The sequence below is a fragment of the Phocoena sinus genome, chromosome 12, assembly GCF_008692025.1.
Source record: "Phocoena sinus isolate mPhoSin1 chromosome 12, mPhoSin1.pri, whole genome shotgun sequence".
Lineage (NCBI taxonomy): Eukaryota > Metazoa > Chordata > Mammalia > Artiodactyla > Phocoenidae > Phocoena > Phocoena sinus.
This window is the reverse complement of record NC_045774.1, coordinates 20,885,256-20,913,085: the sequence shown is the minus strand read 5'-3', so window position 1 is coordinate 20,913,085 and position 27,830 is coordinate 20,885,256. Positions and strand designations below refer to the sequence as shown.

At 42.0% G+C, this 27,830-nt stretch overlaps 2 protein-coding genes across 13 annotated transcripts in view; one reads left to right on the top strand and one right to left on the bottom strand.

The window, feature by feature from the left end:
• ZC2HC1B (zinc finger C2HC-type containing 1B) overlaps positions 1-15,940 on the top strand; it is a 33,974-nt gene extending 18,034 nt beyond the window's left edge. Inside the window, exons 5-8 of the mRNA XM_032651345.1 lie at positions 4,258-4,397; positions 7,831-7,936; positions 15,212-15,288; positions 15,741-15,940. Of these exons, the coding sequence (XP_032507236.1) occupies positions 4,258-4,397; positions 7,831-7,936; positions 15,212-15,288; positions 15,741-15,797 (380 nt within the window). The 3' untranslated portion in view covers positions 15,798-15,940. The remainder of the gene's footprint in view (positions 1-4,257; positions 4,398-7,830; positions 7,937-15,211; positions 15,289-15,740) is intronic.
• Positions 15,941-17,780: 1,840 nt separating this feature from the next.
• The window catches only part of PLAGL1 (PLAG1 like zinc finger 1), a 101,626-nt gene continuing 91,576 nt past the window's right edge, over positions 17,781-27,830 (bottom strand). For 7 of the 12 annotated variants that reach the window (XM_032651332.1, XM_032651336.1, XM_032651333.1 and 4 more), the window contains 2 exons: positions 23,748-24,227; positions 17,781-19,975 (listed from right to left, as the gene is read on the bottom strand). In XM_032651332.1, the coding sequence (XP_032507223.1) occupies positions 18,736-19,975; positions 23,748-23,899 (1,392 nt within the window). In that variant the 5' untranslated portion in view covers positions 23,900-24,227 and the 3' untranslated portion in view covers positions 17,781-18,735. The other 5 variants (XM_032651340.1, XM_032651339.1, XM_032651341.1 and 2 more) reach the window with 5 other exon arrangements.

The following is a 27,830-nucleotide window of genomic DNA, read 5'->3' as shown; positions in this document are numbered from 1 at the left end:
TGGAAAACATGTCCTTAAAAAAGACTTACATATTAATGTTTATAGCAGCTCCATTTAAGTAGCATAAACTGAACATGACCATCAACAAGTGGATGGATAAACTGTGGAATATTTACAAAATGGAATACAACTGAACAGTAAGAAGAAAGTGCAACTCTACATGCAGCACACCATGGATGCTGTCTTGTAGTAAGATATAGAAGAGGTAAAACTTATCTTTAGTGACAGGAAAATAGATCTTCGGTTGCTTGAGTCTGGGTTTGGGGGAATTATTGACTGAAAAGGGGCATGAAGGAACTTTTGGAGGTAATAGACTTGTTTCATATTTTAATTGGGGTGGTTACACAAATGTATGTATTTGTCAAAACTTTTCAAACTGTACACTTAAAATAGGTGCATTTTAATGCACATAACTTATTCCTCAAAGTTCTAAAAAGTATAAAAAGGGAATTCTCTGGTGTTCCAGTGGTTAGGACTCCACACTTAAACTGTCGAGGGCGCGGGTTCGATCCCTAGTTGGGGAACTAAGATCTGAGATCCCGCAAGCCAAGTGTTACAGCCAAAAAATAAATAAATAAAATAAAAAGTAAAGCAAACAAAACCAAAGTGTAATACTATAAAAATCATCCGTAAAATAAATCATCTGAACTTCAGTACCAGAAAATACTCTTAATAATTGCTTCATTTTTGCTAGGTGCTTATGAAAATTAACTTGAAATCATGTGTTGTCTTAAGATGTTCCATAGAAAGATCTATGGCTGTGATTTTGATAATACTTTAGCAACAAGCTTTGTATAATAAAAGCATCTTTTATGAGAACTACTTCATTTTAATAGCAGATGCTGCAGGGTTGATGGCTACCTTCTAGTTCTTTAGTTGAATAGTGAAACCATGTCAGATGGTCTGCTGTGTGAATTTCTCTAATTTCCACATTGGATTTAAAATGTGGGGATTATTGTTTCTTTAAAATAAATAATTCCCTTTGTGTACAGGCCTCATCAAGTGTACAGTTTATTTTTCTGCCCTTTACATTTTTATGCTAAAATACAGTTTTATAATTAAATTCTTCCCTATGCCCTTATTATAATTTTATGCACCAAGCAAAATGATTACCTCCAATAGCACATTTTCATTACTATTCAATTATTTTGATTGTGCAGGGATTTTATATTAGCCCATATATTCTCCAGCTTAAATACTTAGAAAATTTATACAGATATTACTAGTATTATTAATCATATGGCCTAGTATGTATGAGTTTGCAAGTAATTTCCCTTTTTTTTCCAGCATGATTCCTTATTTCATGGCTCAGTTTTTGTGACGTGTATATATTTATTCTAATTCTTACTGACTTAAGTAAGTTTGCCAATCATTCAACTTTCCAGGATTATGTGACAGTTTATGAGGGCAGTGATATAGAATATTTACAATTGGGATTTTCAGTGGTCCTGGGACATTTGGTCCACGTTTCACAGGGCTATGTAGACATGGGTACTCAACAAAGTGCTTGCATTTTTAAATGATGCTTGTTTTTCTACTTTAATCTTTTATGAGATATGGAATAAGACATTAAAAATCATTATCAGGGGGCTTCCCTGGTGGCGCTGTGGTTGGGGGTCCGCCTGCCGGTGCGGGGGACACGGGTTCGTGCCCCGGTCTGGGAGGATCCCACGTGCCGTGGAGCGGCTGGGCCCGTGAGCCATGGCCGCTGAGCCTGCGTGTCCGGAGCCAGTGCTCCGCAACGGGAGAGGCCACAGCTGTGAGAGGCCCGCGTACCGCAAAAAAAAAAAAAAAAAAAAAAAAAAAATCATTATCAGGAATACCCTGGTGGTCCAGTGGTTAAGACTCCAAGCTTCCACTGCAGGGGGCACGGGTTCTATCCCTGGTCGGGGAACTAAGATCCCGCATGCTGCACGGTGTGGCAAAAAATAAATAAATTAATAAGTTAATTAGTTATAAATCATTATCTATTGAAATAGATAGCACATAGTGATTTTTATGACATCATTATTGATAGAGGAAGAGGTGACTCAGATTGAGACGAGGGTCGAACATGTAGCTCAGTCATGCTGTGTTCAAATTATTGTTGCAAGAAAAGAGTTTTTGCATTCTCAGTATATTTGATGTTCTCTTCCTCTGCCCCTTAAGTCTGGGCTTCGTGTTCCTCCTGTGGACTCCTGGAGGACCTAGTGCTTCCTCTTTTCAAAACTTATTCCCCGGAGTGGTAATTGTCTGCTTCTTCACCTAGGCCTCTAGTCATCTCTAAGATCTTTGTCAGCAGGGAAATACTACACTTCAACTTGGTTTTCTCCACAGTGCATATGGTGCCAAACACACAGAAGGGCACAATGAATGAATGAACAAGTGGGATTAAGGAAGCAACACAGTCACTGCCATAATCACTGTCTTTGCCCAAACTGAGTCTGGTTTATGGTAGCAGCATTTCTGATATAAACCTTGACTTTTCAGCCGGTAAAACTAAAGAAATAACCCCTGAACCACGAACCCAGTTCTAGATGTTTTTCTGCACTATCGTAAATGAGTTCTGCATGGTAATGGCACTTTCTATTTTAGTTTTCATAAGCAGTTTCTTTTCTGTTTGATAGTTGGAACACAACCTGGCTGGGCCTGTTTCCTTATAGTTACAGCATGTTCTACCCGCCCACTGTACCAGGCCCTACTGTGGATTATCATAGTTAATTTTCATAACAACTCAATGATACAGGTGATATGTAGGTACTGGGGAAATTGAAGCTTAAGGAGGTTCAGAAACGTGCCCCAAGTTCACACACATAGGTGAAGAGCTCAGGCTCAAAACCAGTCAGGCAGGCTGCAGAGCCTTCACCATTTCTGTTTTATTTTATTTTGTTCTATTTTATTTTGTCCTGTTCTATTTTGTTCAAGGAATTTGTCACCATGGGAAAATTTTGTTTCTGTATTAGAATGCTTAGTCCTTGATTACAGAGACATTGTATCCCCAAGTTGCTTGGAGCATAATAGGTGTTCAGTAAGTATGGAATTAATGATGAAGTAATGCCTTCCAGAGTGTGCAGTAAACTGTTAGGTTAAGTGCTAACCATTTCTTTCATTCCAATTTCTTACATATTCCAATTCTTTCATTTTATGAGTATTCATTTTAGGAAATGATTTGTTCAAGTAGAAAACTCCCCGAACTACTTTAAAAGATGTCTTCAAAAAACTCTTAACTTTGAAGACATCACTGCCTTAAATACCCATTCACACATGTAGGAATTTTGACTCTATACTAAACCAAACTTCCACACAGAGTTTAAGGTGGTGCCGTCTCAGGTCCTTCCTGGGGAGAGAGGTAGTTATTCTCTTATGTTGCACGTATCCACTTTGTCATCCTTCCAGGCGCCTAAAGCAAAACAAAACAACACGACCCCCGTGGTCCCCCTTGCTTTGGAGGAGGAGGCTCCAACCTGGTTTTGGAACATGTGAGCATCTCCACATTCTGAGAAGACCTTAGATCTTTCTCACTTCTCCTTTTTCCCACTGTCTAGTAATTGCAAATGAGACAAATGAGACCAATGGGTATTCCCCAGAACCTCAGAGGACCCCTTGCCCTCAGGGCTGCCAGAGAGGTTCTAACACAGGAAGCTCTTCCCTTTTCTGTTTTTGAACCCTCACCTGCTCCCTTTTCCTAACCCCCTTTCTGAACATATCAGTTGCCTCCTCACTTAGGAGTTCAGTGGGAAAATCTGGCCACTGCAGAAGGACTGTGACATTGGTTTCAAATGCCATCCCCCAAACCCACATTTGGAAACATCTTACTCCCTCTGTAGCTCCATAACTTTTGTATAAACTAATGTCCCACTCAGTACCACAACTGGGGCTTTTGAATCTTCTGTGCTCTTCAGTCATCAATATCAATATTCTGTGATTCTAGGACTCCTTTCTTTACATAATCGTTCACTAAATAATTCATTTAATTGGGAAGTTCCGAAGTATATATAATTAATCTATTTTCTGAGAAAGCAATATAGCATGTAAACATTTTAAGGGAACACTTTTAACTGAAATAAGTGTATAGGTAGAAAAAATTTACCAAACCTTGTCCTTTATTTGAGCCCTTGCATGTCTCCCCCTCTGGAATAGCCTGTCTCAAACCAGAGTTTGGTACCTCTCTTTCATGTTGGAGCAGAGTTCATATTCTATTTACTTCATTTCATATAGTCCCTTCCGGAGTTGTTTTTGAAATGTTAATTGCTTTTTTGTTGTTATCTTTACATTCAGATTATATTCGGTGTCCATATTGTATGAGGAGATTTAATGAAACCGCAGCCAATCAACACATTAATTTCTGCAAGGATCAGTCTTCTCGCCGAGTCTTTTATCCAGCCCAGACAGCAGCCAAATTGGCAACCAGGGCACAGGTGAATATCTCTCCCCAAGTGCTGGCTCTTGTGCCCTTACATGCCTAGGGAAAGCAGGTAGAATTTGCTAGGGAACCTAAATTACCCATCCTGAGAAGTGTGAGGATCGAGATAGCCAATTACTGTCACTCATCTTCATGGAACTTGGCTTCTTTTTGAGGGATGCTTCCCAGCTAACAGCACCTTTGGGTGTTGTAGAAAAAACTTTTCTACAGTGTTTGAAGCTTCTTAGGTTGCGAAGACTTAGATGTATAAGTAGTGCTTCTGTAGTATTACGGTAAAATTCTAACCAATGGTGGTTATCAGCCTTAACCACCTCAAAAAGACTCTTGAACCTGAGGTGAAACTGGCCTAAGTGGGGGAAGCCATCACAAGGGAGGCCTTGTTCTACAGGTCATGTGTTTGCTCTGTGGAGAGGGGTCTTCACCCTATTCAAAGCCAGAGTCAGCAATTGAAGGTAAATGGATAAAACAGCTGTTATAAATAGGTACAAGTAAGTAAAATAACACTGGATCAGGAAGACAATATATTTATAACAACAACACTGGGGAGAGCAGACAGCTCCATACACATCAAAGGTGCCGGGGACATAGCTTACAGCGTACCATGAGAACCATTAGTTTCATAAACATGGCTTAGATACCAAGAAAAGATTAAATTGTTCTGAATACTTAACAGTATGAAGCATGTTTAGAAAGATTTCCATGATATCCAGTATGTAATAGGGATGGGACCCTCTCTAACGATAGCACACCCCACGGACTATGGACCTGAGCTCTAGCTCAACATATACTAGACAGTTACTGAATATCTGTGCTGAAGCAGCCACTGTGCCAAGTGCTGCTTGACCGAGGATTTGTGATTCGGAGGAGGAGGTGGCCTTGGAAACAGTGCAGTAGGAAGGTGTAGTGGTTGGCATATACAGGAGCGAGATGGAGGCAGAGGCCCCTTGTGATTCAGCAGAGGCTTCAAAGAGAAGCAGATACTTTCTGCAAAATAGCAGATGGGTTTACCAGTCTAGATTTGAAGTTGGGAAGGACACTGTGACAAAGTGTCCAGCTCGTGGCCTGAGGAGCCCGCCACGTGGAGCAAAGCCTAGAGTGCCTGTGGCTGAGTGATGGGATGGGACAGTCCAGGTGAGCGTCAGAGCCACAAGGGCTTTAAGCCAGGCTGGCTCAGAGAGGAGGAAAAAGGGGATTAAGTGAATAGGTGCCCTAAATCTGAGGCCAGCCAGCCTGAGGGCCTGGAAGCAGGAATTGAAAGTTCCCTGGAACCCAGGAAGTCCTCCTGTCCATCTTTCCATCTTGTCTCTTCTTCCTGCTCTGCTGCTGCTTTCTCTTCTCCCTGCAGACTGACTTCAGCTTTTCTGTCCAACCATCCGTCACTGGCCTCATTCTATATGCAGTGTAAACTGGTCACATAGTACAGATTGGAGTGACATGGAATTGGTTTTTTAGAAAGATCACCCTTGCAGTTAGTGTTCAGGATGGTTTGGCGAGAGACCAGTTAGAAGCCACAACAACAAGAAAAGAAAATGAGGGCTCAGAGTAAGAAGACTAATGGGTGTGTGTGTGTGTGTGTGTGTGTGTGTGTAGGAGCGGGTAGATTTAAGAAATAATTCTTGGGATGGGGAAGCTGATCGAATATAAGGTAAAAGAGGATCAGGGTTGGCAGAAAGGTTTTTAGCTCCAGAGCCTGGCAGATAATACGACACATATAGATAAAGGAACACAGGAGGCAGGAGATAGGTGTGTTGGTGGGGCAGGCAAGGTGGTTATGATAAATATAGTTGTAGAGATTCAATCTTTACACCTGAAATATCATGGGAAGCAGTGCAATGTAGAAAGAGCCCAGATTTTTCAGTCAGTAGTCAGGGTTTGACTTTCAGTTTTATATTGTCTACAGGTAAACTTGGAAAAGTTACTTCAGTTCTTTGAGGCTCACTTTAACGTGTGTCTTGCCGAGCTGTTGGGAGGATTATAGGTAATACCAGTACAGTGCCTTGCACACAGGGTGCCCTGGCCTTTCCTCTTTCCACATTGCCCCGCCCTCCTTCCCCTCTCATGGTCTTTTCCTATAGTGGGATAGGCCCCACAATTTGGTGGGGAATATGACTGCTTTGGGCTTGACTTCAACTTAGTTTTGGAAAAAGGACAACTCTATACTTCCTAAAGCAGTAAAGAGTGCATTATGTTTCTTCGAACGATTCTTCTAACCAGTCCACAAAGTTAGTGGGCGTCAGTGGGCCCAAGGGGAGCAGAGGGAAGCAGCGGACGGAAGTGCTTTTTATTCCTGAAGAAGGCCAGCTGGCTGTCCTGAGTGCAACCAGTGACTTGGCCCTGTTCCTCTCCTTGTTTTCCAGAGCTAAGTGGTGATTGGGAACACAGAAGAAAAATTGCTTGCTTTCTGAATTGCTTGCTTTCTGAGTAAACTCGCTGTAGAGTGTATTTGAACAGCAGCGCTGTTTCCCTTATGCCAGCTTCACCACTCTGGGGCCCTGCCTAATAGTGGAGCTTATTCAGAAGGAGAACAAAAAGGGAGGTGTTGTTTCAGTTTTGAAGGGCTGTTAACAGCACAGCTGAAATGTGTTTCTATTTTAAACATAATCAAGTATAAAAATGTGTTATACCCTTAACCAAAAGAGACCAGTATGGGCCTCTGAAAATAGCTTTCTTTGTTTGGCTGGGGATGAGCTGCCTGCTATAGCCTCCTAGCTCTCCTTGCCCAAGTGAGGATTCTCACTTGGAGGAACAGGTTATCTTTATACTGGAGTTGCCATGGAGATGTTGAGGGATCAGTAGCGAGGTAAAAAGGAGTATACAAAGGAGCTCCCAAGGAACCTTTTGGTCCTTCTTCTGTATTACTGTGACTGTTCTGCTACTGCTGCTCAGCAGGGAGGGGAGTGGCATGGAGAGGTTGGAATTCCGTGTTTAAAACACTTGCTGCCTGCCAGTGTCTGTTTTTCTTCTCTGTTCATGTATTTAAAAACAAAATCATCTTCAAGTGTAGTGAAAAACTAAAATGTTCCATAACTATCCTTATTGACATTAAGTGATTTCTTATGTCTCCATACAACTAATTTTACAAGATTAACATAGCACCACTCCACCAAGGGCTTGATTATGGAATGAAAGCTCTAAAACCCCAGACATGGTTTTGAGCCCCAGCAGGGAGGACAGGAATGAGGCTACTAAGGTACAGGGTGTGCGTGTCCCCCTCCCCTGGGTGTCGCAGGTCCCAGACATGACTCCATCCTGCTGCTGGTGAAGGGGAGACAGCTTTACGTCCTGTGTGCTACCTGAGGTTACAGAACTCTTCCCCTCTGCCCCCTCTCTCTCTGTCTTTGTCTGTCTCTCTCTCTCTCTCTCTGTCTCTATGTCTTTCTGTCTCTTTCTCTGTCTCTCTGTCTTTCTCTCTCTCTCTCTCTCTGTAGGGTAGGGTTCAGATGAGTCCAAAAAGAGGAACGACTGTAACCAGTGCTGTGGGAGCTCTGCTGCAGAACAGGGCCCTGGAGGCCAGTGTGGTCCCAACCAGGCCAGGTGAGTTGGAGTGAGCATCTCAACTATCGAATGACAGAGTCAGAGGGGGTCACTGTTGGCTTTGGAATTTGCTGGCAGTCAGCAAAAGCTATGACATCTAAAGTTGCTTTGGGGTATAAAGATATGTGGGTTTGTTTGGGGTTAAAACTTATTTGCCAAGAAAGGATATTTCCTAATTTACCAGGATTAGACAACTCTGAAAATGTACAAAGTTAGATCTGATTACAACAGCGGGGTCTAGAACCAATGTTCTCTGGTCTGGTAAAATTAAAAAGAGATTAAAGTTAGGAGATGGCAGTGTGCCAGGTTTTGCGTTGAAAATAAGGGAAGAAAATGAAATCACTGTCTCAGAGAGATATCCATACTCCCATGTTCATTACAGCATTTTTCAAATAGCCAAGATATAGAAACAACTGACGTGTCCATTGATGGATGAATGGATAAAGATGGGGTATATATTATTCAGCAATAAAAAGAAAAGGAAGGGCTTCTCTGGTGGCGCAGTGGTTGGGGGTCCGCCTGCCGATGCAGGGGACGCGGGTTCGTGCCCCAGTCCAGGAGGATCCCACATACCGTGGAGCGGCTGGGGCCATGGGCGCTGGGCCTGCGTGTCCGGAGCCTGTGCTCCGTGGTGGGAGAGGCCGCAGTGGTGGGAGGCCTGCGTACCACAAAAAAAAAAAAAAAAAAAAAAAAAAAGGAAATCCTTCCATTTTCAACAACATGGATAAACCTGGAGGGCATTATGCTGAGTGAAGTAAGTCAGAGAGAAGGAGGACGAATACTGTATGCCCTCACTTACGTGTGGAACCTTAAAAAAGTTAAACTCGTAAAAACAGAGAATAGAATGGTGGTTGCCATGGGTGGAGGGTAGGGTAGAAGAAATGGGGAGATGTTGGTCAAAGGGTACAAACTTCCGGTAATAAGATGAATAAATTCTGAGGATCTAAAGTACAGCATGGTGACTCTAGTTAACAGTACTGTATTATATATTATATACTTAAAAACTGCTAAGAGAGTAGATCTTAAATGTTCTCACCACATACACAAAAGTAACTATGTGAGGTGATGGGTGTGTTAACTAATCTTATTGCGGTAATCATTCTGCAATATATACGTGTATCAGTCATCATATTGTACACCTTAAACTTATACATTATATTCAATTAGATCTCAGTAAGGCTGGACAAAAAAAAAAAGGGAAGAATTTCCTTCCTAGAATGAAATAATTTCTTCAAATAACTGAAAAGGTATGACCACCATTATAGTACTTACTATATGCTTGACCCATTTCATTTAATGTTCGCAATAATCCTCCAAATGTTTTAATCTATGGAAAGGGAAACTGAGGCACACAGCTGGTAAACAGCAGAGCTGGATTAGATATCTACTGTGCCTTCTCTCTTCATTGAGCTGCATTAGTAATAATGCGCATTCTTCTTTATGGTCAGCATGTACTATGAAGGCAATATGAATTAATTCATGATCATATTGGCCCATCTGGTCACAAGTCTTATTTTGAAGGTATTATCAGAACCAGAATAAGAAGTGCCAGTTTCACAAAGTAATAATAGCACTAGAACTTTTTATGATTAGTTTTTAAATTCCTCATGAGTTGCTTATCATGGGCTTAAAAATTGAATTGATATTTTAAAAATTTCCCCACAGCCATCTAAACTCCAATCATTAGTTTTTTTCCTGATCTGCAGAAACTTAACAATGGGGTAGGTTTTAGTTTTCACTTAGAAAAAAAATAATTCAAATTATATATGTGTTCTTTTGGTAAACCTTCCACTAACAAGCTTTTTTCTAAAGTGTAACAATTAGTGTCCTTCAGAAAAGACAATTTCTTTCTACTATAGCTTCTTTTCTTATTTTTTCAACGAATATATTATAATGCTTCCCTTCCAGTGAAAAACATCCTTTTGATTTTGAGGTTGAAGCTTATTTGCCAAGAGGGAATATTTCTTAATTCATCGGGATTAGACAACTCTGACAGTGTGCCAAGTCAAATTGAGTACAGCCTCGGAGTCCAGGACTTTCATTCCCCACTCTAGTAAACCTGGAAAGAGACTGGGAATCGGGGGAGACAGGCGTAGTGTTGAAAATAGGGGAAGAGTTTCCTTCTGTGAACTAAATAATTTCTTTAAAGCAGCAGCAAGGCACCAGTAGAACGGTCCTGAATTAGGGTTTAGCAGTCCCGTGTCCCAGTATGTGGCATTAAGCGGGACGCTACAAAGACAACAATTTGATACACTAGGAAACAGAGGAGTAGGCCAGCAGATCTAAGCAAAACGGTATTACATTTGTTCTTGACTAGTTAGCTGTGGTTATAACTGCTGTGATGTTGCCAAGTAAAAGGCAGAGTCCAGCAGGGCCCTCACTAGGTTCTGTACCGCCACCTGACCTCGCCGTCCACTGTCTCTCAGTCCAGCTGCAGCAGCCTGTGTTGCTCCCGCTCACTCCCGGCTCAGGGCCTTTGCACTGGCTGCCCTCGCTGCTGAAAGCCAAAGCCCTCCCTCACTGATCTGCACTGCTGTCTCTCTCCCTCCCTCCCTCCCTCCAGTTCTCTGCTGAGTGTCCTCTTCCCCGTGTGCCTCACCCCCAGCCTCTGTATTTAGAAGTGATCAAGGCCTCCATAATTCTCTTTGTAGTTTTTCAAAATGGCATTTATCATCATCTGATTTCATTACAGGTTTGTTTATCTCCTTCTTGTCCCCCCACCCCCAGATAAAGGGATGTAAGTTTCAAGAAGGCAGGGATCTGTCTGGTCTATTTTGTATTGTGCTGCTGTATCCCTACCTGTTAGAATTGTTCACGGCAGTTATGAAGTGCTCAGTAAATACTTTTTGAATGAAATATGTTGGAGAAAAGTGGGTATCTTGAGTCTATAATTTCTCACTTAGATTACTGGCATATGATAGAATTGTCCTGTTAATTAGCTTTAAGAGGTAGCTTTTTGTTTTATTTCAGGCTTAAGATGCTTTTTCAATTTAATTTCTATTCTTTCCTGTGGCCTCACCTGTTTACATTTAAAATTAAAATTGTCAGGGTTGGTGTGCCTTTAAATTAGGCACATTTCATTCGGAGCCATTCTGGGGAGAAAGCAGAAGTGTACTGAGGGGAGGTTAATTTTCAAAACTCTTCAAGGCTTGGAGAAAAGCACTGAGTCCCTCTCGCTAATGTAAACAGGCCCTTGTGTGAATCACATTCACATCTGCTGGCCGTTGTTTTTGTTCTGGTCAGTATTAATCTACTTGTAATATGAGGGCCTTTTAAAAATTGTTGTTGGTCTTGCTATTTCTACATTGACAGTCGATAGTTAAGCTACTTGGTGTCCCTCGCCTTCCACATTAATTCTTTACTGTCTTCATCTAGCTGGTAGTTAGGCCTCTCAAACTCTGGCTATCATTCTTCAACTCTCTTGAGTAAAATAAGCATTTAGAATCTCTCATTTAATAACATTTTGTTCTGAATTCACAGTCAGGGGAAATGTGTGTCAGGCACAATCCTTATCCATCCCAGAGTCTTCTAAGAAGTTTTGTATGTAGAGGAAAATCTCTGCCCAAGAGAACATGTGACGTTACATGAAGTTGATACACAGCTGCCATGGATGTTTAAAAGGATTCATTCACTCAGCACCTAGTTATTGTGTATGGTTGTTTCTTACACCCATGGATTCTTTAAAAAGTCTAGGGGGAGAGGCAGTCAGTAATTATTAATATCTAATATTTAACAGTGGGATATAAAAGTCCTAAGGGAATCAAGAGATCAACTTTGCTGAGGGGGCTTTATGGAGGGGGTGACAGTCAGAGAGAGGAAGCTTCATAGAGGTAGAGGCATTTGGGATGAGCTTTCAGGATGAGCTACATTTTTTTTTTTTTAACTCAGCCTCAGCCTCAGTTTCTTTGTTTTGTTTTGTTTTTAATTTATTTAGTTGTGCTGGGTCTTAGTTGCAGCAGGCGGGCTCCTTAGTTGTGGCCTGCCAGCTCCTTAGTTGCAGCAGGCAGGCTCCTTAGTTGCGGCTCGCTGGCTCCTTAGGTGAGGCACGTGGGCTCCTCAGTGCGGCATGCATGTGGGATCTAGTTCCCTGACCAGGGATTGAACCCAGGCCCCCTGCATTGGGAGCACAGTCTTTTTTTTTTTTCTTACTATTTTTTTTAACATCTTTATTGGAGTATAATTGCTTTATGATGGTGTGTTAGTTTCTGCTGTATAACAAAGTGAATCAGCTATAGATATACATATATCTCCATATCTCCTCCCTCTTGCATCTCCCTCCCACCCTCCCTATCCCACCCCTCTAGGTGGTCACAAAACACTGAACTGATCTCCCTGCGCTATGTGGCTGCTTCCCACTAGCTATCTGTTTTACATTTGGTAGTATATATAAGTCCATGCCACTCTCTCACTTCGTCCCAGCTTACCTTTCCCCCTCCCCGTGTCCTCAAGTCCATTCTCTACGTCTGCATCTTTATTCCTGTCCTGCCCCTAGGTTCTTCAGAACCATTTTTTTCCCTTTAGATTCCATATATATATGTTAGAATACAGTATTTATTTTTCTCTTTCTGACTTACTTCACTCTGTATGACAGACTCTAGGTCCATCCACCTCACTACAAATAACAATTTCGTTTCTTTTTATGGCTGAGTAATATTCCATTGTATATATGTGCCACATCTTCTTTATCCGTTTATGGGAGCATGGAGTCTTATCCATTTCACCACCAGGGAAGTCCCAGGATGAGCTAGATTTTGACCAATGGAGAAAAGTTGCAGAAGCAATGAACAAAGATATGGAAATAAGAATGCAGAGGACATACTCTGGAAACAAATGGCCCATTTGGCCAAAGCACGGAGAAGAACTGGGGTTAAAGTTAGAATGGAAGGCTGACACTAGAGCAAGGAGGGCCGTAAATGCTTGGCGAGACGTCCAGACTATGTGATTAACACCGAGGCTGGTGTCACATCCCCAGGCACGCGCATCTATGTAAGTTAGACTATTATGATGACTTAGAAACTTCTTGGTTCTAGACACTTTTAGTCTGCAAAAATGTCTCTTGAGAAAGAGCATTTTTTTTTTAGTTGCCATGTAAGAAATTAATGCTTACTGTAGAAGATACTGGAAAATGGTATAAAGTAATGGTATAAATGGTGTAAAGAAAATAAAAGATGTCCATAATTCCACACCCTGTTAACATTGGTATCTCTCTTCATTTTTTCTCTTTATACTCCTTTATTGTTTTCCTTTTATCAAAGCTAGGATCATAGTCTGTGTACACTTCCTGACTTTTTTTCACTAATAAACTTTGAACGTTTCCCTATGGCAAAGAGTTTCTTTAAAAACATGGTATCATATCACAAAAATACAATGTAACTTGTTTATCTGTTTTCCTGACTTGAATAGGTAGGTTGTTTCTACTTTTTTGCTGTACTGAATATCCCTTCTTCATGGACAGTAGCCCATGCTTAATTGTACACTCTTCTAAGCTCTTCATATATTAATCTTCATTAATCCTCAAAGTAACACAGGGGAGTAGACATATTATTCACCCTAGTTTACAGGTGCGGAAAAGCAACTTGCACAAGTAATTTTTAATAGGAAATGGTAGAGCCAAGCAAATCTTTATCTACTTTGGGAAAACTCGGTCAAAAAATATAAAGATTAAGGAGATAATTATATAAACATGTTTATATATTATTATATATTACATTATTTAGTACATATTATATACTATTATATATTACTTAGTAGGTATATATTATTTAGTAGATATATGTTAGGAAATTGTTTTAGAAAAAAGATGTGGCTCTTCCTTCATTCTCACGAAGATTCTGATGTTCAGATGGGAACTGAGTTTATAGCCTAGTCAGCAAGTATCTACATGGCTATTTTCTCAAGGTTTTTGATATAAGAGTGACAGATTTACAGGGAAGGTACCTCTGGGCAGCAGCTTCTCCAGCACCTTTATACGGAGAGACTAAGATCACTGTGAAAATGTAGTTCTGGGTTCTAGAGCTGCGTTGCTTCATATATTTAGTGAATTGCCTATAAAGCTTTGTTGGTGTAGGTTCTGCTTTGGTTTCTGGAGCCAGTGGATTTGATCAGGTTAAGCATCTTCCCTGCGCCAGCCTCCCCTTCTTACCTAACCTAATTGCATAGCAAATGTAATGAGTTTTGAAGGGTCAGTTGCTGATTCCTTGGAAAAAATAAAACCTGGAGATCTTTGGGTAATACGAACACTGAGTTCTTTCTATCCTGTGTTCTTTGATATTGATTCACACTTTCCTTGGGTTGTTTGGTTATTCCCTCTTTGTAAAACACTGATTAGATAGAATGGAGGCCTCTAGGACAGAGAGCACTAATTCTTTTTTTTTTTTTTTTTTAATGATTTCCTTGAGAATCCCGTCCCATACCATGTGGTCCTTTAACACAGACTATGGTATGGTATGCCTATATCCATAAACTCCTACATCTCCATACGTAGCAGTGCTGCTGGACACGAAGGAAAAGAGTCCTGTCTGGGGATTGAGTCCATCACTGTGTAAATAACGCCAGGGAGGGAAGGCATCTCATGCTTTCATAAGGCTTATCAAACCCTTTCTAGCATGAAAACAGGCAAAGAATTGTGAAGACATGAAATACTCAGGATATATTTTGAAAGCCAGGGCAGTAGTGGGGAGAGGTGTTGAAGGTCAGCTTGTATAATTTTATTTTTGCTGTGTTGGGTCTGAGTTTCTGTGCGAGGGCTTTCTCTAGTTGTGGCAAGCGGGGGCCACTCTTCATCGTGGTGCGCGAGCCTCTCACTATCGCAGCCTCTCTTGTTGCGGAGCACAGGCTCCAGACGCGCAGGCTCAATAATTGTGGCTCACGGGCCCAGCTGCTCCACCGCATGTGGGATCCTCCCAGACCAGGGCTCGAACCCGTGTCCCATGCATTAGCAGGCAGATTCTCAACCACTGCGCCACCAGGGAAGCCCAAGGGTCAGCTTGTATAAATGGTGGCCCACTGAGGTGGTGGTCCAAAGGGCCCATCCATAGGCAAGTGAAGGCCTAGGGGTAGAGGAGAGAGGGCTCCTGAGACAGTTTCTGTTTTCCTTATTATTTGGCCCAGGATGGGGACTGAGAACTTGTCTATAGCTACAAAACTAAACAAAACAAAAGAAGAATAGAGATTTTTGAATCCAGTGTGAGGATTTCGTAATGATTCCTTTTTTCTGTTGTTGCTAATGTTTGCTTTTACATAATAACAAATCTGTTTATGTCTGCAAAGGATTAGCAGTGGACCCTGCTTCTGGAGCAAAACTCAGACAAGGATTTACTAAATCTAAAAAAAGATTAACTCCTAGAGGCCAGGTAAGAAAAAAAAAAATTAACCTCTAATCCAGGTGTTGCCGATCATCCAATGGGCAAGACGGTTACTGGGCCTTTAAGAGAGTGACTCCATAGCAGGCCAACCAAAGAGGAATTTGGGCAAATCCTGATTTGTGTTACTAAAATGTATGTTCTTGAAATGTACTCTTTTCTTAAACATATAGTTTGAAATGACATTCAGTTTTTGTTTCTTGGATCTAACAGGAAAGGGGAATGATTTTTCCTTTTGACCTGGAAGGTTACTGCCCTGTCCCTTTTTCCGAACAAGGACAGTTCCCTGAGATTGACACTGAATAGGACTGCTATGAAGTTGGAGACTTTTTGATATGTGAATTGTTAAAACAATTAAAATTTTAAGAGGCCTATATTACTTAACATTCTCGATGTGGAAACAATGAAGTTCTAAAGTAAATGCCTTTTCTTTCTGCTTTCAGACTGGCTCCCTAAGAGCCCTCAGCCTGGATGGCTGTGTACCCAGGAAAGCCACCTAAGGGGAAGGATGGGGAGGCATCTATTTACATGCCCATGATTTCTCTTGAGACATCATGTAGAACAAGTAAAAACTAGCTTCAAATTTTCTTATCTACTCCCTTCAAAATTATCCCCCAAAATCGTTAAACAACACGTCAACCTGTATGATAATGCTTGATTTAAAGATTCATTTGAAGCTTTTTTTTTAAGTGGACATTTAATAAGCTTTTAAAGAAAATGTTGCTTTGATATTAGAAACTTTTAGTGAAACAGTCTTTGGTGTACCAACACTATAGCTTTCTAGGAAAATCATTTTTTACCTAGCTTTATTCTATATAATAGCTGTGAAATGTCAGCTTTGTTATTTGCTTCTAATGAACATTAAACTATAATTAGGAACCATTCCTATTTTAAATGTCCATCTGTATACCATGTATAATTGTCTCACGCCAGTGTACACAGTTGATTGTGGGGGAAAACTACAGTGGAAGGAACAGGTTACAGTAACCTTCCCACCCTGTGGAGAGGATGCTCTAAGTGGCCTCAGGCCATTTATTTATCATGGCCAACTTGGAAGTCAACTGTTCATTTCACCATTGGTTTATGTAGCTCTGTTGGGAGGTGGTGTCTCAACTATTTTTTTCCCTTGGTCACCTTAAGGGTTAGTAAACTCTTTTTGTAGAGTCATTTATACTTAACTCTTGCTTTTTAATCTAAGAATTTTTTTATCTTTTATTAAACTCAGGGAATTTTATTTAGGAGTAAGCCATTTTTTTCTAATTAGGAGAATACCGGCCTACTCCCACCTGTGGTACAGCAAACATGACATCTGAAAGTCTTACGATCTGTATTTTGGGAACTAAATGCTATGTTTTATGCTCAGGTAAATCAGGTATGTGTTCTGGAATTGACTGAAGACTCGTAAGCCACATAAAAGTATCTATGGAACCTTCTGTAAATGGAATTTGGGAAGCTTGAGCTGAAGGGAGCTGCCACTCTACCACTCTCCGCTCGCTCTGAGAGATTGCCTTCCCTTGGAGAGGTAAGTGGATTTGGGAACTGAGACATCCCAGAGCAGTAGATTCCTACTGACGAGGTAACCTATGTCCCTCTGTCTCATTTCTTCCCCGCAAGTGAAACTGTAGTTTAAGGACCCACCATGTCAGTTCCACACATGCAACAGCCTGGCCCCAGGTAGCTTATCTACAATGCGTCCCACCCTTTATGGTCATCAGTATCACCTTTAAGGACTGTGAACCACAGTTTCTCACATTTGGCTAATATGCTGCTTTAATGGGCAAACGAACTCAAGGTTTCCCTTTCTCTACCCACCCCCACCCTATTTTGAGGTAAAACAAGCAAAAATAAACAGTATTATGGGGGAATATTTTCTGAAGAAATCCCAATATGAAATAATTTCTAATTTGTTCTAGAAATTAATAGTAAACACGATTGTAAAACGGGATCATGGTAGCCTAGCCTAGACAAAACTTTAGTAGCTAGTATTCTGACCTTATATATCAGAAATAAATTACATAGCATTCTGGAAGGATTCAGAATGTTATACAGTAATTTTTAGAAATAAGTTCTTAGCACTGTGAATTTAATGAAGCATATAAGCTCCTACCTTAAATCATAATTATTTTACTCAAAAAAAAAAAAAGGGGGGGGTGTTAGTTTCTAATAGATGCTGACTAGAGGTCAGAATAGTAGTTTCTGTAGGGGATGTAATGGCCAGGAGGGGGCATGAGGGAGCCGGCCAAGGAACTGGAACTGTTTTCTATCTCAGTGTGGATAGTTCCGCGGTGTGGTTGTATATAAAAATTAATCGAGCCACGTGCAGAATTTGTAGAGTTTATTATACGTAAGATATATCTTCATATAGAAAGCCTCTAAACACAAAAGACAAAGGAGCTTTAAAAAAAGGTTAGGTTTTATATTTTAAAAACTCATTAGATACCAAATTCAAGAGATAGATTATAGTTACATTGTAAAACGTTATCTTTTTTGAATAAAACTAATATTGACTTAAATGATGAATTTTAAAATGCATTTACTTATTGGTGATTAAAAATATTTAAGCAGAGTAGTATTTTAAGCCAGACAGAGCAAAGGAAATTCTTGTTTAATATATATATATATATATATATTTTTTAATTCCAGTAATATTCTTAAATTCCTGTTAAAAATATAATCAATATTAAAGTCAGTAAAATGCCTTTTTTGACTGACGCCTGGATTATTTTACCGCTTAACCTGGTTACACAGTGATTTTTTTTTTTTTTTTTCTGTCAGATGTAACTGACAATCAGTTTAGTCTTTAAGATAAATGAAGTGATAACTCACATTGTAGCATCCTGTGGAAAATATTCAAACTACATTTAAAATGCTTTTTTAAAATGGAGACATCTATTATTCCACAAGAAATTGTTTCTGTAAAACTATAGGTTGGCTATGGCAATAGTAACTAAACTACATCCAACCCTGAAGGTAGAAAAATCCCTGAAAAGAAATACACAGCCTAGTCATAATATGCAATATAAAGGTTATTTTCTTATTTTAAAAATTCTCCCATTTTGGAGAAATCCAAACCTTTCCATAGTTCCCTTACTAGGCAGTGCCACATAAAGTTAGTTAACATTATTATGATCATGGCTTACGATTAAGTTCAATTTGACAAACACCTATATATAGCAGCCCTCGTATGGATGTCGGTTATGACAATGGTTGCAGTTCCATTAAAGAATACTTGCTTATTAAATTTGGTACAAAGCATGAATACTCAGGACAGATTGGCACAATACATGCAGTTTGAGAACTCTCTTCTCTCAAGCCAGTCATCACTGAATAAGCCATATTCCAGTCCTGCTTTCTGACTCTTTCCTTGTATCATAACTGATGTTTAAAATGCTTCTTAAAACATCTTCCAGAATAAGAACGGTACGCTTTAAAAACCAGTCATCTGAATGCATGGTGGAAATGAGGCAGGATAGCTGAACCAGTGCCAGCTGGGAAAACATGGGGGATGGGGGGCAGGGGGAGCTGGCCCAGGCTCATAGTGCTCATGGCGAGTGAGGGGTCTTGTTGCTGCTGCCCCAGACAGCTTAACCTGTGGGGCAGAGATTCCCCAGGCCCCAGGGTGAGACTGCTATTCCCAAAGGCATTTTGGGTAGCAGGAGGGGGCAGCTGCCAGAAGCCCAACAGAGGGGAAAGGTCCAAAGAGGCAGGTATCGTTAGGTTCACAGCGTCTGCAGGTAGCTCCTTGGGCAGGTTTACTTTACCAGCACCTCCCTTAGCCAGATCAAAACCTGGGTTGAGCTTGTGAGGTGACTGAGGCTCTTGCAGAGGCAAGTCCTCAAGCAAATTGGTATTGCAAAATCCTTTAGTATCCGCTTTGAGGGGCAGGCTTGCAAGTGGGGAGTATGAGGTAGAACTGGTGTTGTACTTGTGATTCTGGAGGGGTGGGGGAGGAGAGCTGGGGGATGCTACGGGGTGGAGCGGGGCCAGGAGCTCTGGCAGCGCTGGCACAGGCTGGGAGGTTTGCTCCGAGGGGCCGTGGGTGTGGCTGTGTACCTCAGCTGGCAGGCCGCTTGCAAGCCCGTTCTGTGCAGGAGCCCCTAAAGGGAAAGGAGGCAGTGGGGCGGCCTTCAGCTGGAACTGCGGAGAGAGGGAGTGGAAGGTGTTCAGAAGGTCTCCGGACTGCAGACTCTCTTTCATCAGCTCCTGTGAGTGTGTCTTCTTGGTGTGTCGCGTGAGGTGGTCTTTGCGCCCAAACCTCTGGGCACAGAACTGACACAGGAAGTCCTTGCAGCCTGTGTGGACCACCAGGTGGCGCCGCACGTCTTTCCGGGTGTAGAAGCATCTTTCGCAGTGGTCGCACTGGTGCTTCTTCTCCTTGGCTCCACTCGGGGGCTTCTCTTCGGCGTGGGCCTTGAGGTGGTCCAGCAGCACCTCCGTGCTCCCTAGCTCCAGGGCACAGACCCCGCAGGTGAGGTCGCCACTGCTGGCCGCGTGCAGGGCCAGGTGCCTCTTGTAGCCCAGCATGGTGTTGTACTTCTTCCCGCACTCCTCGCACCCAAAGGCCATTTTGTTGGGGTCGTGCGTCTGGAGGTGGTTTTTCAGGTGGTCTTTGCGGTTGAAAGTCTTCTCACAATGAGCGCACTGGTGGGATTTCTGGGGCGAGTGGGTAGCCATGTGCCTAGGAGCAGAAGGAAGAAGTTCACAATAGACCCAGTGGTTTAAGAGCTGGAGAAACGTAGAGAAACAAACAGTATTAAAATGTTGATTGATAGTAGTTTTCTCTAGGTGGTGGCATATGTGTTTTAGTTTTAAAATACTTTTCTGTATTTTCCAGATTCTACACATAAACGTTATAATAAAAAAACAGGTACTACGTGATGCCGTTTTCACACGTGTAAAGAATACGCTTTGAGAACATTTTCCTAATGTACACAAAGATTTCTAGACAAATACAAGTATACACGTATTTTAAGATACATGATCGTGAAGACATATTTTTCAGGAAGGGGTTTAAATGACTATTCTATACTCTTAAAATTTCTGAATTTCCAGAAGTGATCCAATTTGCCTTCTACACATAACCCCATACCCCTGCCCCCCAGTGTTGTTGTTACTTTTATTGTTTCCAATACAATTTCTGCTTGGTCTTTATTGAGACAAAAAGTTCAGGCCTTAGACATAAAGCTAAAAGGTCTATCATGTTTAACCTCAGAGAAAGTGTCTTACTGGACCCAGAATGCCAACCCCACCACCTGTTCTCGGAGCGTCAGCCTCCTGCCTCCCATGAGACCTTTACGCTGAAGTCTTAGTTTCTGCCGTTTAATACTTTCCTATTGGCTATCATGTCACATGCGTGCAGACCGTCTCCATTTCTTCAGGATCCCTCTTAGACACCTTCAGCTCACTTCCTAAAGGTAATTCCTTCGGCAAAGTTCAAAAGGACTTTTTCTAGAAGGACTAAGACAGTAGAGGGAAACATACACTGACTGCGGCAGGTTCTATGAGACAGGTACAAACAGTGTTGAGGAACGGGGACAATGCAACAGGTATTTGGGGGATCTGAAGTGATGCTGGTCTCTCCAAGTTTCACATGCATATTTAAATACATTCCTAGGTTGTCGAAAGGATTTTTCGAGGCTGCTAGAGGGCAAATAAACTTGACATTTAAACAGTTTTCTTTCTATTTGGTCCAGCACTAATGTTTAGGAACCCTAAAGCTCTGTTCTGGATCTTGTCCCTCTCCCCTTTTTCCTTTGTGAAGGATTTTTATCTGATTAAATTTCATTTATCACCCCTGTGTTAGATCAGTGTCCAGTTAACAACTCTGGACCTGGTATTTCCTACCCACACTTTCCTGTCCTACTGCTGTCCTACCTCTGAGAAAGGCTCGGGGGGACACAACTCTTTCCTGAGCAATGACACTTTTCACATTCTACCAGCTACCACCCCTCTTTTTTGACTCTTTCCTCTGCCTGGCATCCAATTCTTCTTTTAATTTCTCCCTTCACCTGCTCATGCAACAGTTCCAATCTAGGACATGATTATCTTATGGCTGAAGTTACTTCCACATTTTGTTTCCCTCCCTAACTTCTCCTCTTACCTCACAACCCAAGAAACCACCAGTTTCGGTCTGTCCTACAGTCACCGAGTACCACCATCTTTGGGCGTCACCTGGACCACATCAATGATCTTAGAATTCCTCCGGGGTTAACTGCTTACACTGGGACTTCGTCTGCCTTGCCAAATCACTGTTCCTGCCCTTTGCTATGTCCATCTAACTGCTTTCATCCTTCGCTGTATTAAGAAGTCCCATGTTCTCTTTTCTAGTTAAGCAAGTCAGTTTCTTCTTCAACCTCTGCTTATAAAATGGATCTTATGTTACAACTGAGGGACACAGGATGGAATGCTGCCCTTTTTAAAAAAAAAAAAAGCAAAACCTAAAGCATCCTGCCCTCTTGCCACTCTTCTTTCCCTTTATTGGATCGCTGCTTCAGGCCAGAGAGGCAAGAAATGTCAGGGACTGCGGCAGGGAAGGCCGTCCTTGCATGAAGTACACTGCTTCCCTTTTCTGCTTCTCTTCACACCCTTAGCTAAACAAGTCGTTTCCCTTCCTCAGCACCACCACCACCTACCTCCTAAATATTGCTTAAGACATCTTCTTCAGTGCGGTTTACCACAGTAATCCCACCTAATTCCTGTCATTCCAGTAATCTGTTAGCGCCACTGTCTTTTCCAAATATTTATCTCCTATATGTGTTTTGGTCTTTATCCATGGTTATAATATCCTCACTGTGGCTTAACTGCAGCTAACACTGCTTTTGGTGTTCGGGTAAGGATAATTACTGTGTACACATGAGAAGCGGGTTGCAAAACAGGAAGCCTTTGCAACAAAATTGGTGCATACAGCAGGCACTCAACACACTTACGGCAACTAGAGATCAGCCGACGTATAGAACACATTTGAATTTTAGGCGTGTATAGGCTTATTTTAACAAATCAGCTTATTACATCATCTGTAACAGTGTTATTCTTTAAGAGCCATAATTTATCTCTCTTAATTCTTTCAAGTGCCTTCCTCCAGGGGCATTCCCAGATCTAATTATAATGTGGTTCGTCTTCATACCACTCAGATGGAAACTCTCTCCTGCTAAATTCTGACTCTTACCTGTGCATTTATATGTTAGTCTGAAAGTGAAAGTTCATTTCATGAAAATTAGAGGCAAAAGATGCATTTCCCTTAACCAGGTATCAAAAGACGCACAGACGAGTGGCAGTTCTGTGTGTATAGCTCTGAAGGTACCATATATTCAATACATAACACACACAGCATTCATTGTCAACCAGCCTACTGTGTGACTTACTGATTTTGAGTATATATTATACGCAAATATAATATAAAAATCCTTTACAGGCAGAAAACTACATCTCATATATTCATTTCCCTCAGGGAAGTGAGTACCTAATAGGCACTCAAGAAATACTGATAATTCAGACTAAATGTACTATATCTAAAAAAGGACCTATCTCCTAAGAGAGTAGTTTTCACCCTCTGTCGTATCATGGATACCTTTGAAAATCTGATTAAATGCACGTACTTAACATCTGTATACCCAACAGAATTCCACTTGTTAGGGTGGCTTTTAGAGCCAAGTTGAGAAACTGCTCCAAAAGCCAACGCTCGGAGAGGAACCCTCCCCCCTCCATGCTCACTCTCAGAACCTAGACAAGCTCTCCGTATTTCATACCCGGACTGTTAACAACGGATTGCAAATCAGTCTACAGGCCTCTTCCCTCTTCTCCAGATTACTACCAGAGCCATCTTTCTAACATCCTGACCAAATCACGTTTTTCAGTTCTTAGACTTACCAGAAGAAAACCGACCCTTTAGGACAGCAGACAAGGCCTGTTTTGAGCTGCTTCCTTCTCGCCTACACTTTGAGCCTCACCCCCATTCCCATCCGCCGCTACCCTCTGTGCACTTGTGCTTCAAGGACAAGGCTTAGGGCTTTCCCAGAACCTCCTTCCTCACTGTCTGCCTCCCATTCATTCTTTAGATCACAGCTAAAGACTGTACCTTTCTGAGGAGCCTCCCCAGGGCTCATCAAGCAGCGGAGAACAACTTCCGCCACCTGCATAGCTCTGTCAAAGCCCTTAGATTACATTTTAATGGTGTTTGCATGATTATCTCCCCAGCCATGTGTCTTCTCATCTTTCTGTTCTTAGGCCTGGCTTATTGTAGGAACACAAGAAATATTTGTTGAAAAAGTGAATTGGACACTGCAAAGCACAACTGTCATACAAAAACTATAGTAATCACTGGAGGTACAGCCGTAAAGGCTAAAATGCATCCACATTCTGCATCCCTTTTCCCCTGCAGTGTTTGGTCTGAGGGCTAGCAAAGCCTTTTAAAGGTATGTGTAAAAGTACATACCTTTTCTAAAGCCTCTCACCTCATTAATTTATATCTGGAAATGAAGGCTTTGCCACAGTCTGGCTGCAAGCACTTGTAAGGTCGCTCCCTGGAGTGGGAATAATTGTGGATAGTGAACTTCTCCAGGGTGAGGAACGTCTTGCCACATAATTGGCAGGGGTAGGTGGCCATGGGCTTTGTCTCTCACACCTTCCTTTTCAGATGCGCTGACCAAATGCTGTGCCATTTAAGTACAAATAGAAGGACGGTGCTGAGCACATCAGCAGAGCCACAGCAGCTGACCGCCAGGCCAGGGGGGAGGCAGCGTTGTGGTCCCGGACCTGGTTCTACCCAGACATGGGCCTCTCAGTTACCACTATCTCTGCTTCCTGCTTCCCACATCCCAGTTTCCACGCAGTCTCAGGTTGAGAGGAGCAAGTCTGAGGCATGGATGAGGTTCCAGAGCAGAAAGGCAATCGGCATCACTAGAGCTGGGGCACGTCCTGGACCACCAAACTGTCTGTGGAGAGAAGGGGAACAGTTTCCTTGCATTTCATCTGAAAACAATGCTTCTCCTCCCCCACCAGTTCAGCATCAACTCCCCAGAATCAACGTGTTCCTTTAAATGGCCTGAATGCAGCACAACTCTCCATCCTCCTGTGTGCTTTAAGAGGTCCTTCTGGATCTAAATCCACCTGGATGGGTGGCAGGAGTCAAGGGCACAGTGTTTTGACGGTAGATGAAGCACACTTTCCCTTGGGATAGAGACATCTATTTCCATGGAGTCGGTATTATCGACTTCAAACCATGATTTCGGGTCATTGTGAAGTTCAGTCTGCCAATTCAAAGAAAAAACAAAAAAACCTCCCCAGTGTGTTCAAGTGTTTTACTGGTACAGAAAAAAACAAAAATCATCCCTGCTTATTCAAACCATCCTCTTCACTCACTGTTGGCAGAACATAAGTTGTTTATCACACCTGTTTAAACTTCCAGGGGATGAGCCGAAATAATCTGTATACATATAAGTTAATTTGTTTGTGAGGTTACCATGCAGGACTCAAGTCTACGATGTAAACAAAGTGGGAATAAAGCTAGTTCAGTTCACTGATGTGGTGCCTTCAGAGGGGAGACAAGAGATTCCCACAGAGACAAAGGGACAGCTCGGGCAGAGCTCAGAGCACATTTAGATGTGCAGGCACCATCCTCCAGGAAACTGTTCTACTCTTCTTTTCCCCTTTCGTTTATGAGGACATTTCCTCATTCCCCAGCCCCAGCCTGGGGGACCAGCTACCTGTTGGAAGGCCGCTCCTAGGAGGTGGGCTTGCCGCCTCAACCTGCCTCAAATCCCAGTTATTAGCACCCTTCCAACCCAGGCAGATCACCCAAATCCAGGCTCGTCTTCTACCAACAGACCTTCATTTGGAAGCCTTAAGAGTCCAAAGCAGCATCATGAACAACACAGTAAAGGCCTGGCTACCTAGAATCCTGTGCTATTCTAGACAGAGTTAATCCTCAGGCAATGGACATTAACCTTTCAAGTGCCAATATTTAAAAAAAAAAAAAGATAGCGTACTGTATGCTTACATTAAACACACTGGAGTAGCTTTTGTACCCAGGCCAGCTTTTTCTGAACTTTGTCAAGTGAGCAGGGCACTCATGGCAACCTGACCAATCACAGCAGGTCTTCAAGGCGTCTGTTCCCTGCAGTCATTCATTTATTGCCAACTCTTTTAGAGCTGCTCTTTACTGTTAAAAGTTAATTTTTACTTACCTTTGTAGTTACTTTCAGATCAGAAAGTTGGAGTCTAGCTAGATGGAATTTTACTATAATAATAGTTCAAGCATCTTTAAACATATCAGCACCTAGCACATGCAACATAGACAAACACATTCCTTTTTTAAGAGGCAAAAAGTGCAGGAAACTTCTTGTGTTCCTCATCAGCTAGCTCGGGTGTTTTTAGTGTCTGGTCAGAGTTCACGAGGAGCCAGCACCAGGCAGACACCCCTCACCATCCTGCCCCACCTGCTTGGAACCTTCAGAGCTGACGTGTGCACTTTGACCTGAAGCTTCAAGCACTGATCCAAAGCCGGGGACACTGGCGTTCTCAGCTAGCATCTTGGCACCAAACCTCCCTTCTGATGGCGACACACAGAGCTTATTCCTCTGTGCCCAAGTGTGACAAACTGAGCCCCTGTCCCAGCTCTGTCCAAACCCCTCTCCCCCAGCTCCTTGCTCCTGCAGCGTCTGCCAGCTCACCTCGCTGCCTGGCCTCGAGGCATCTCTACCACCCTGGCCACAAAGTAATTCCTTCCAGGAATTCTACCCTGTGTGGCCGAGTTTTTGCTGCCAGGACTCATGGTGTGTCCCACTTCTCATCCAGCCTAAGTCTGGCTATAATACTGGCCCAGCTATAAAGGCATAGAATTTATCATCATCATTAAATATACTCACTCACTGGAAATTGCTGTTTTTTTTCCAGGTCTATTTTAAGAGATTAAAATGTACACACAATATGAAGTCTGAAATTCATTTTTTTCTTGTTCTCTTTATAGCTGAACTCAGAATAGTGCCAGTCACTCAGAAGGAGCTGGTCTGGCTTCTCACCTACACCGATCCCCTGCGTGTATGCTTTAAACTCATTCTCCCCAGCTGCTGCTTTATGAGAGATGACCAGTGTCCACCGGAACTTTCTGTGACGGAAATGGATGGCTATCAAAATGTGACACCGAGAAACTGAAAATTTTCTTATTTAATTTTAAGTAGCCACAGGAGGCCAGTGGCTGCTGTGCTGGAAGACACAGGCACTCTCAGTTTCACTGTCGAAAGAGACGAAGGCGAGCCTACCCTTTCCTTCAGGCACAGCTATGCCGCTCATTTGCCCTCAGGCGTTTCCCTGAAGCACCAAAGGTATTTATGTAGATCCAGTCATTTGTTTTATGAATACAGTAGAAAGATTCCCTACTTCAAATTCCAGCTCACCCCTTTGTTAGCTGTCCTGAGTTTCAGTTTGTGTTATCTATCTGATGCATGTAAATGAGCTGGTAGAAACAACCAACTGAAACAAGATGGTTCTGAAAGTACCCTGTAATCTAAAAACACCACACAAATACACGGTAGCATTTATAAACACTGGGATTAAAAGCAGAAACCATCAGCTGCAAACTGGCACATGGTTCTAACCACTGAGCTATGGATATAACAGAAAAGAGACACACGTTCTCTCCTATGTATGCTTCACCAACCGTTACTCATAGTGGGAGGACCCAGTAGCCTGGATAATACACATGCTCAACACACACAGGACATACGAGGTTGCAAGTAAAAACTGGCCCGAGCTCTTTGTTTCTCAACAGATATCAACTTTGATTGCTCACCAACGCACCAAGCATACAAAGGAAAAATAAGATTTATTCAAGAAAAAAGTACCTGCCTTTAGCACTGAATAAAGTTTTCCCAGATGCACTTTCCAGCCACTTCCCTAGATTCAGAAGTCCAACAAGCTGTAGACCTCATTACCTTTCCCTCTCGGGCCTTCAAAGACGGTGGGTATATAATCAAGGCGTTTTAGACATGGCCATACTGTATTTAAATGTGAGACATTTTCTCCAACTCTTTCCCCATTAACCTTGCAAAGAACAACAACAAAACGTTAAGTCACTTAAGCATTTTTGTACTTATTAAACTTATTGCATTAATGTCTTTGCCAAGACTGTTATCTTTCTGAGTTTTGGTCTCTGTGTTAAATACACCTAGTCCAACCCTAAGTGCAAAAATTGGTCCTCAGATGTTGAACTGAATTAATTTATAATAGTAAACATTCCTCAGTTTCTTCAGGAAGGCTTTCTTTAATGATGAACTCAAATTCACAACTAGTTATAACATTTCATTCACCATAACTCTGTATTTCGTTAATATGAATCTTCAAATATAAATATTTGCACTGTTTTCATGATACAATCACAAACTATTATAAACACAGTCTTCCCAACAGATTATAAATTCACTGTGGCTGAGGATCAAAGCCCAGCTATTTTTAAAAAATAAACTGTGTGGATACTACAGCATCTCCCATCACCATGTACTTGACCAGTACTGGCTGGCTGCTGCTGATTCCAATCTTTG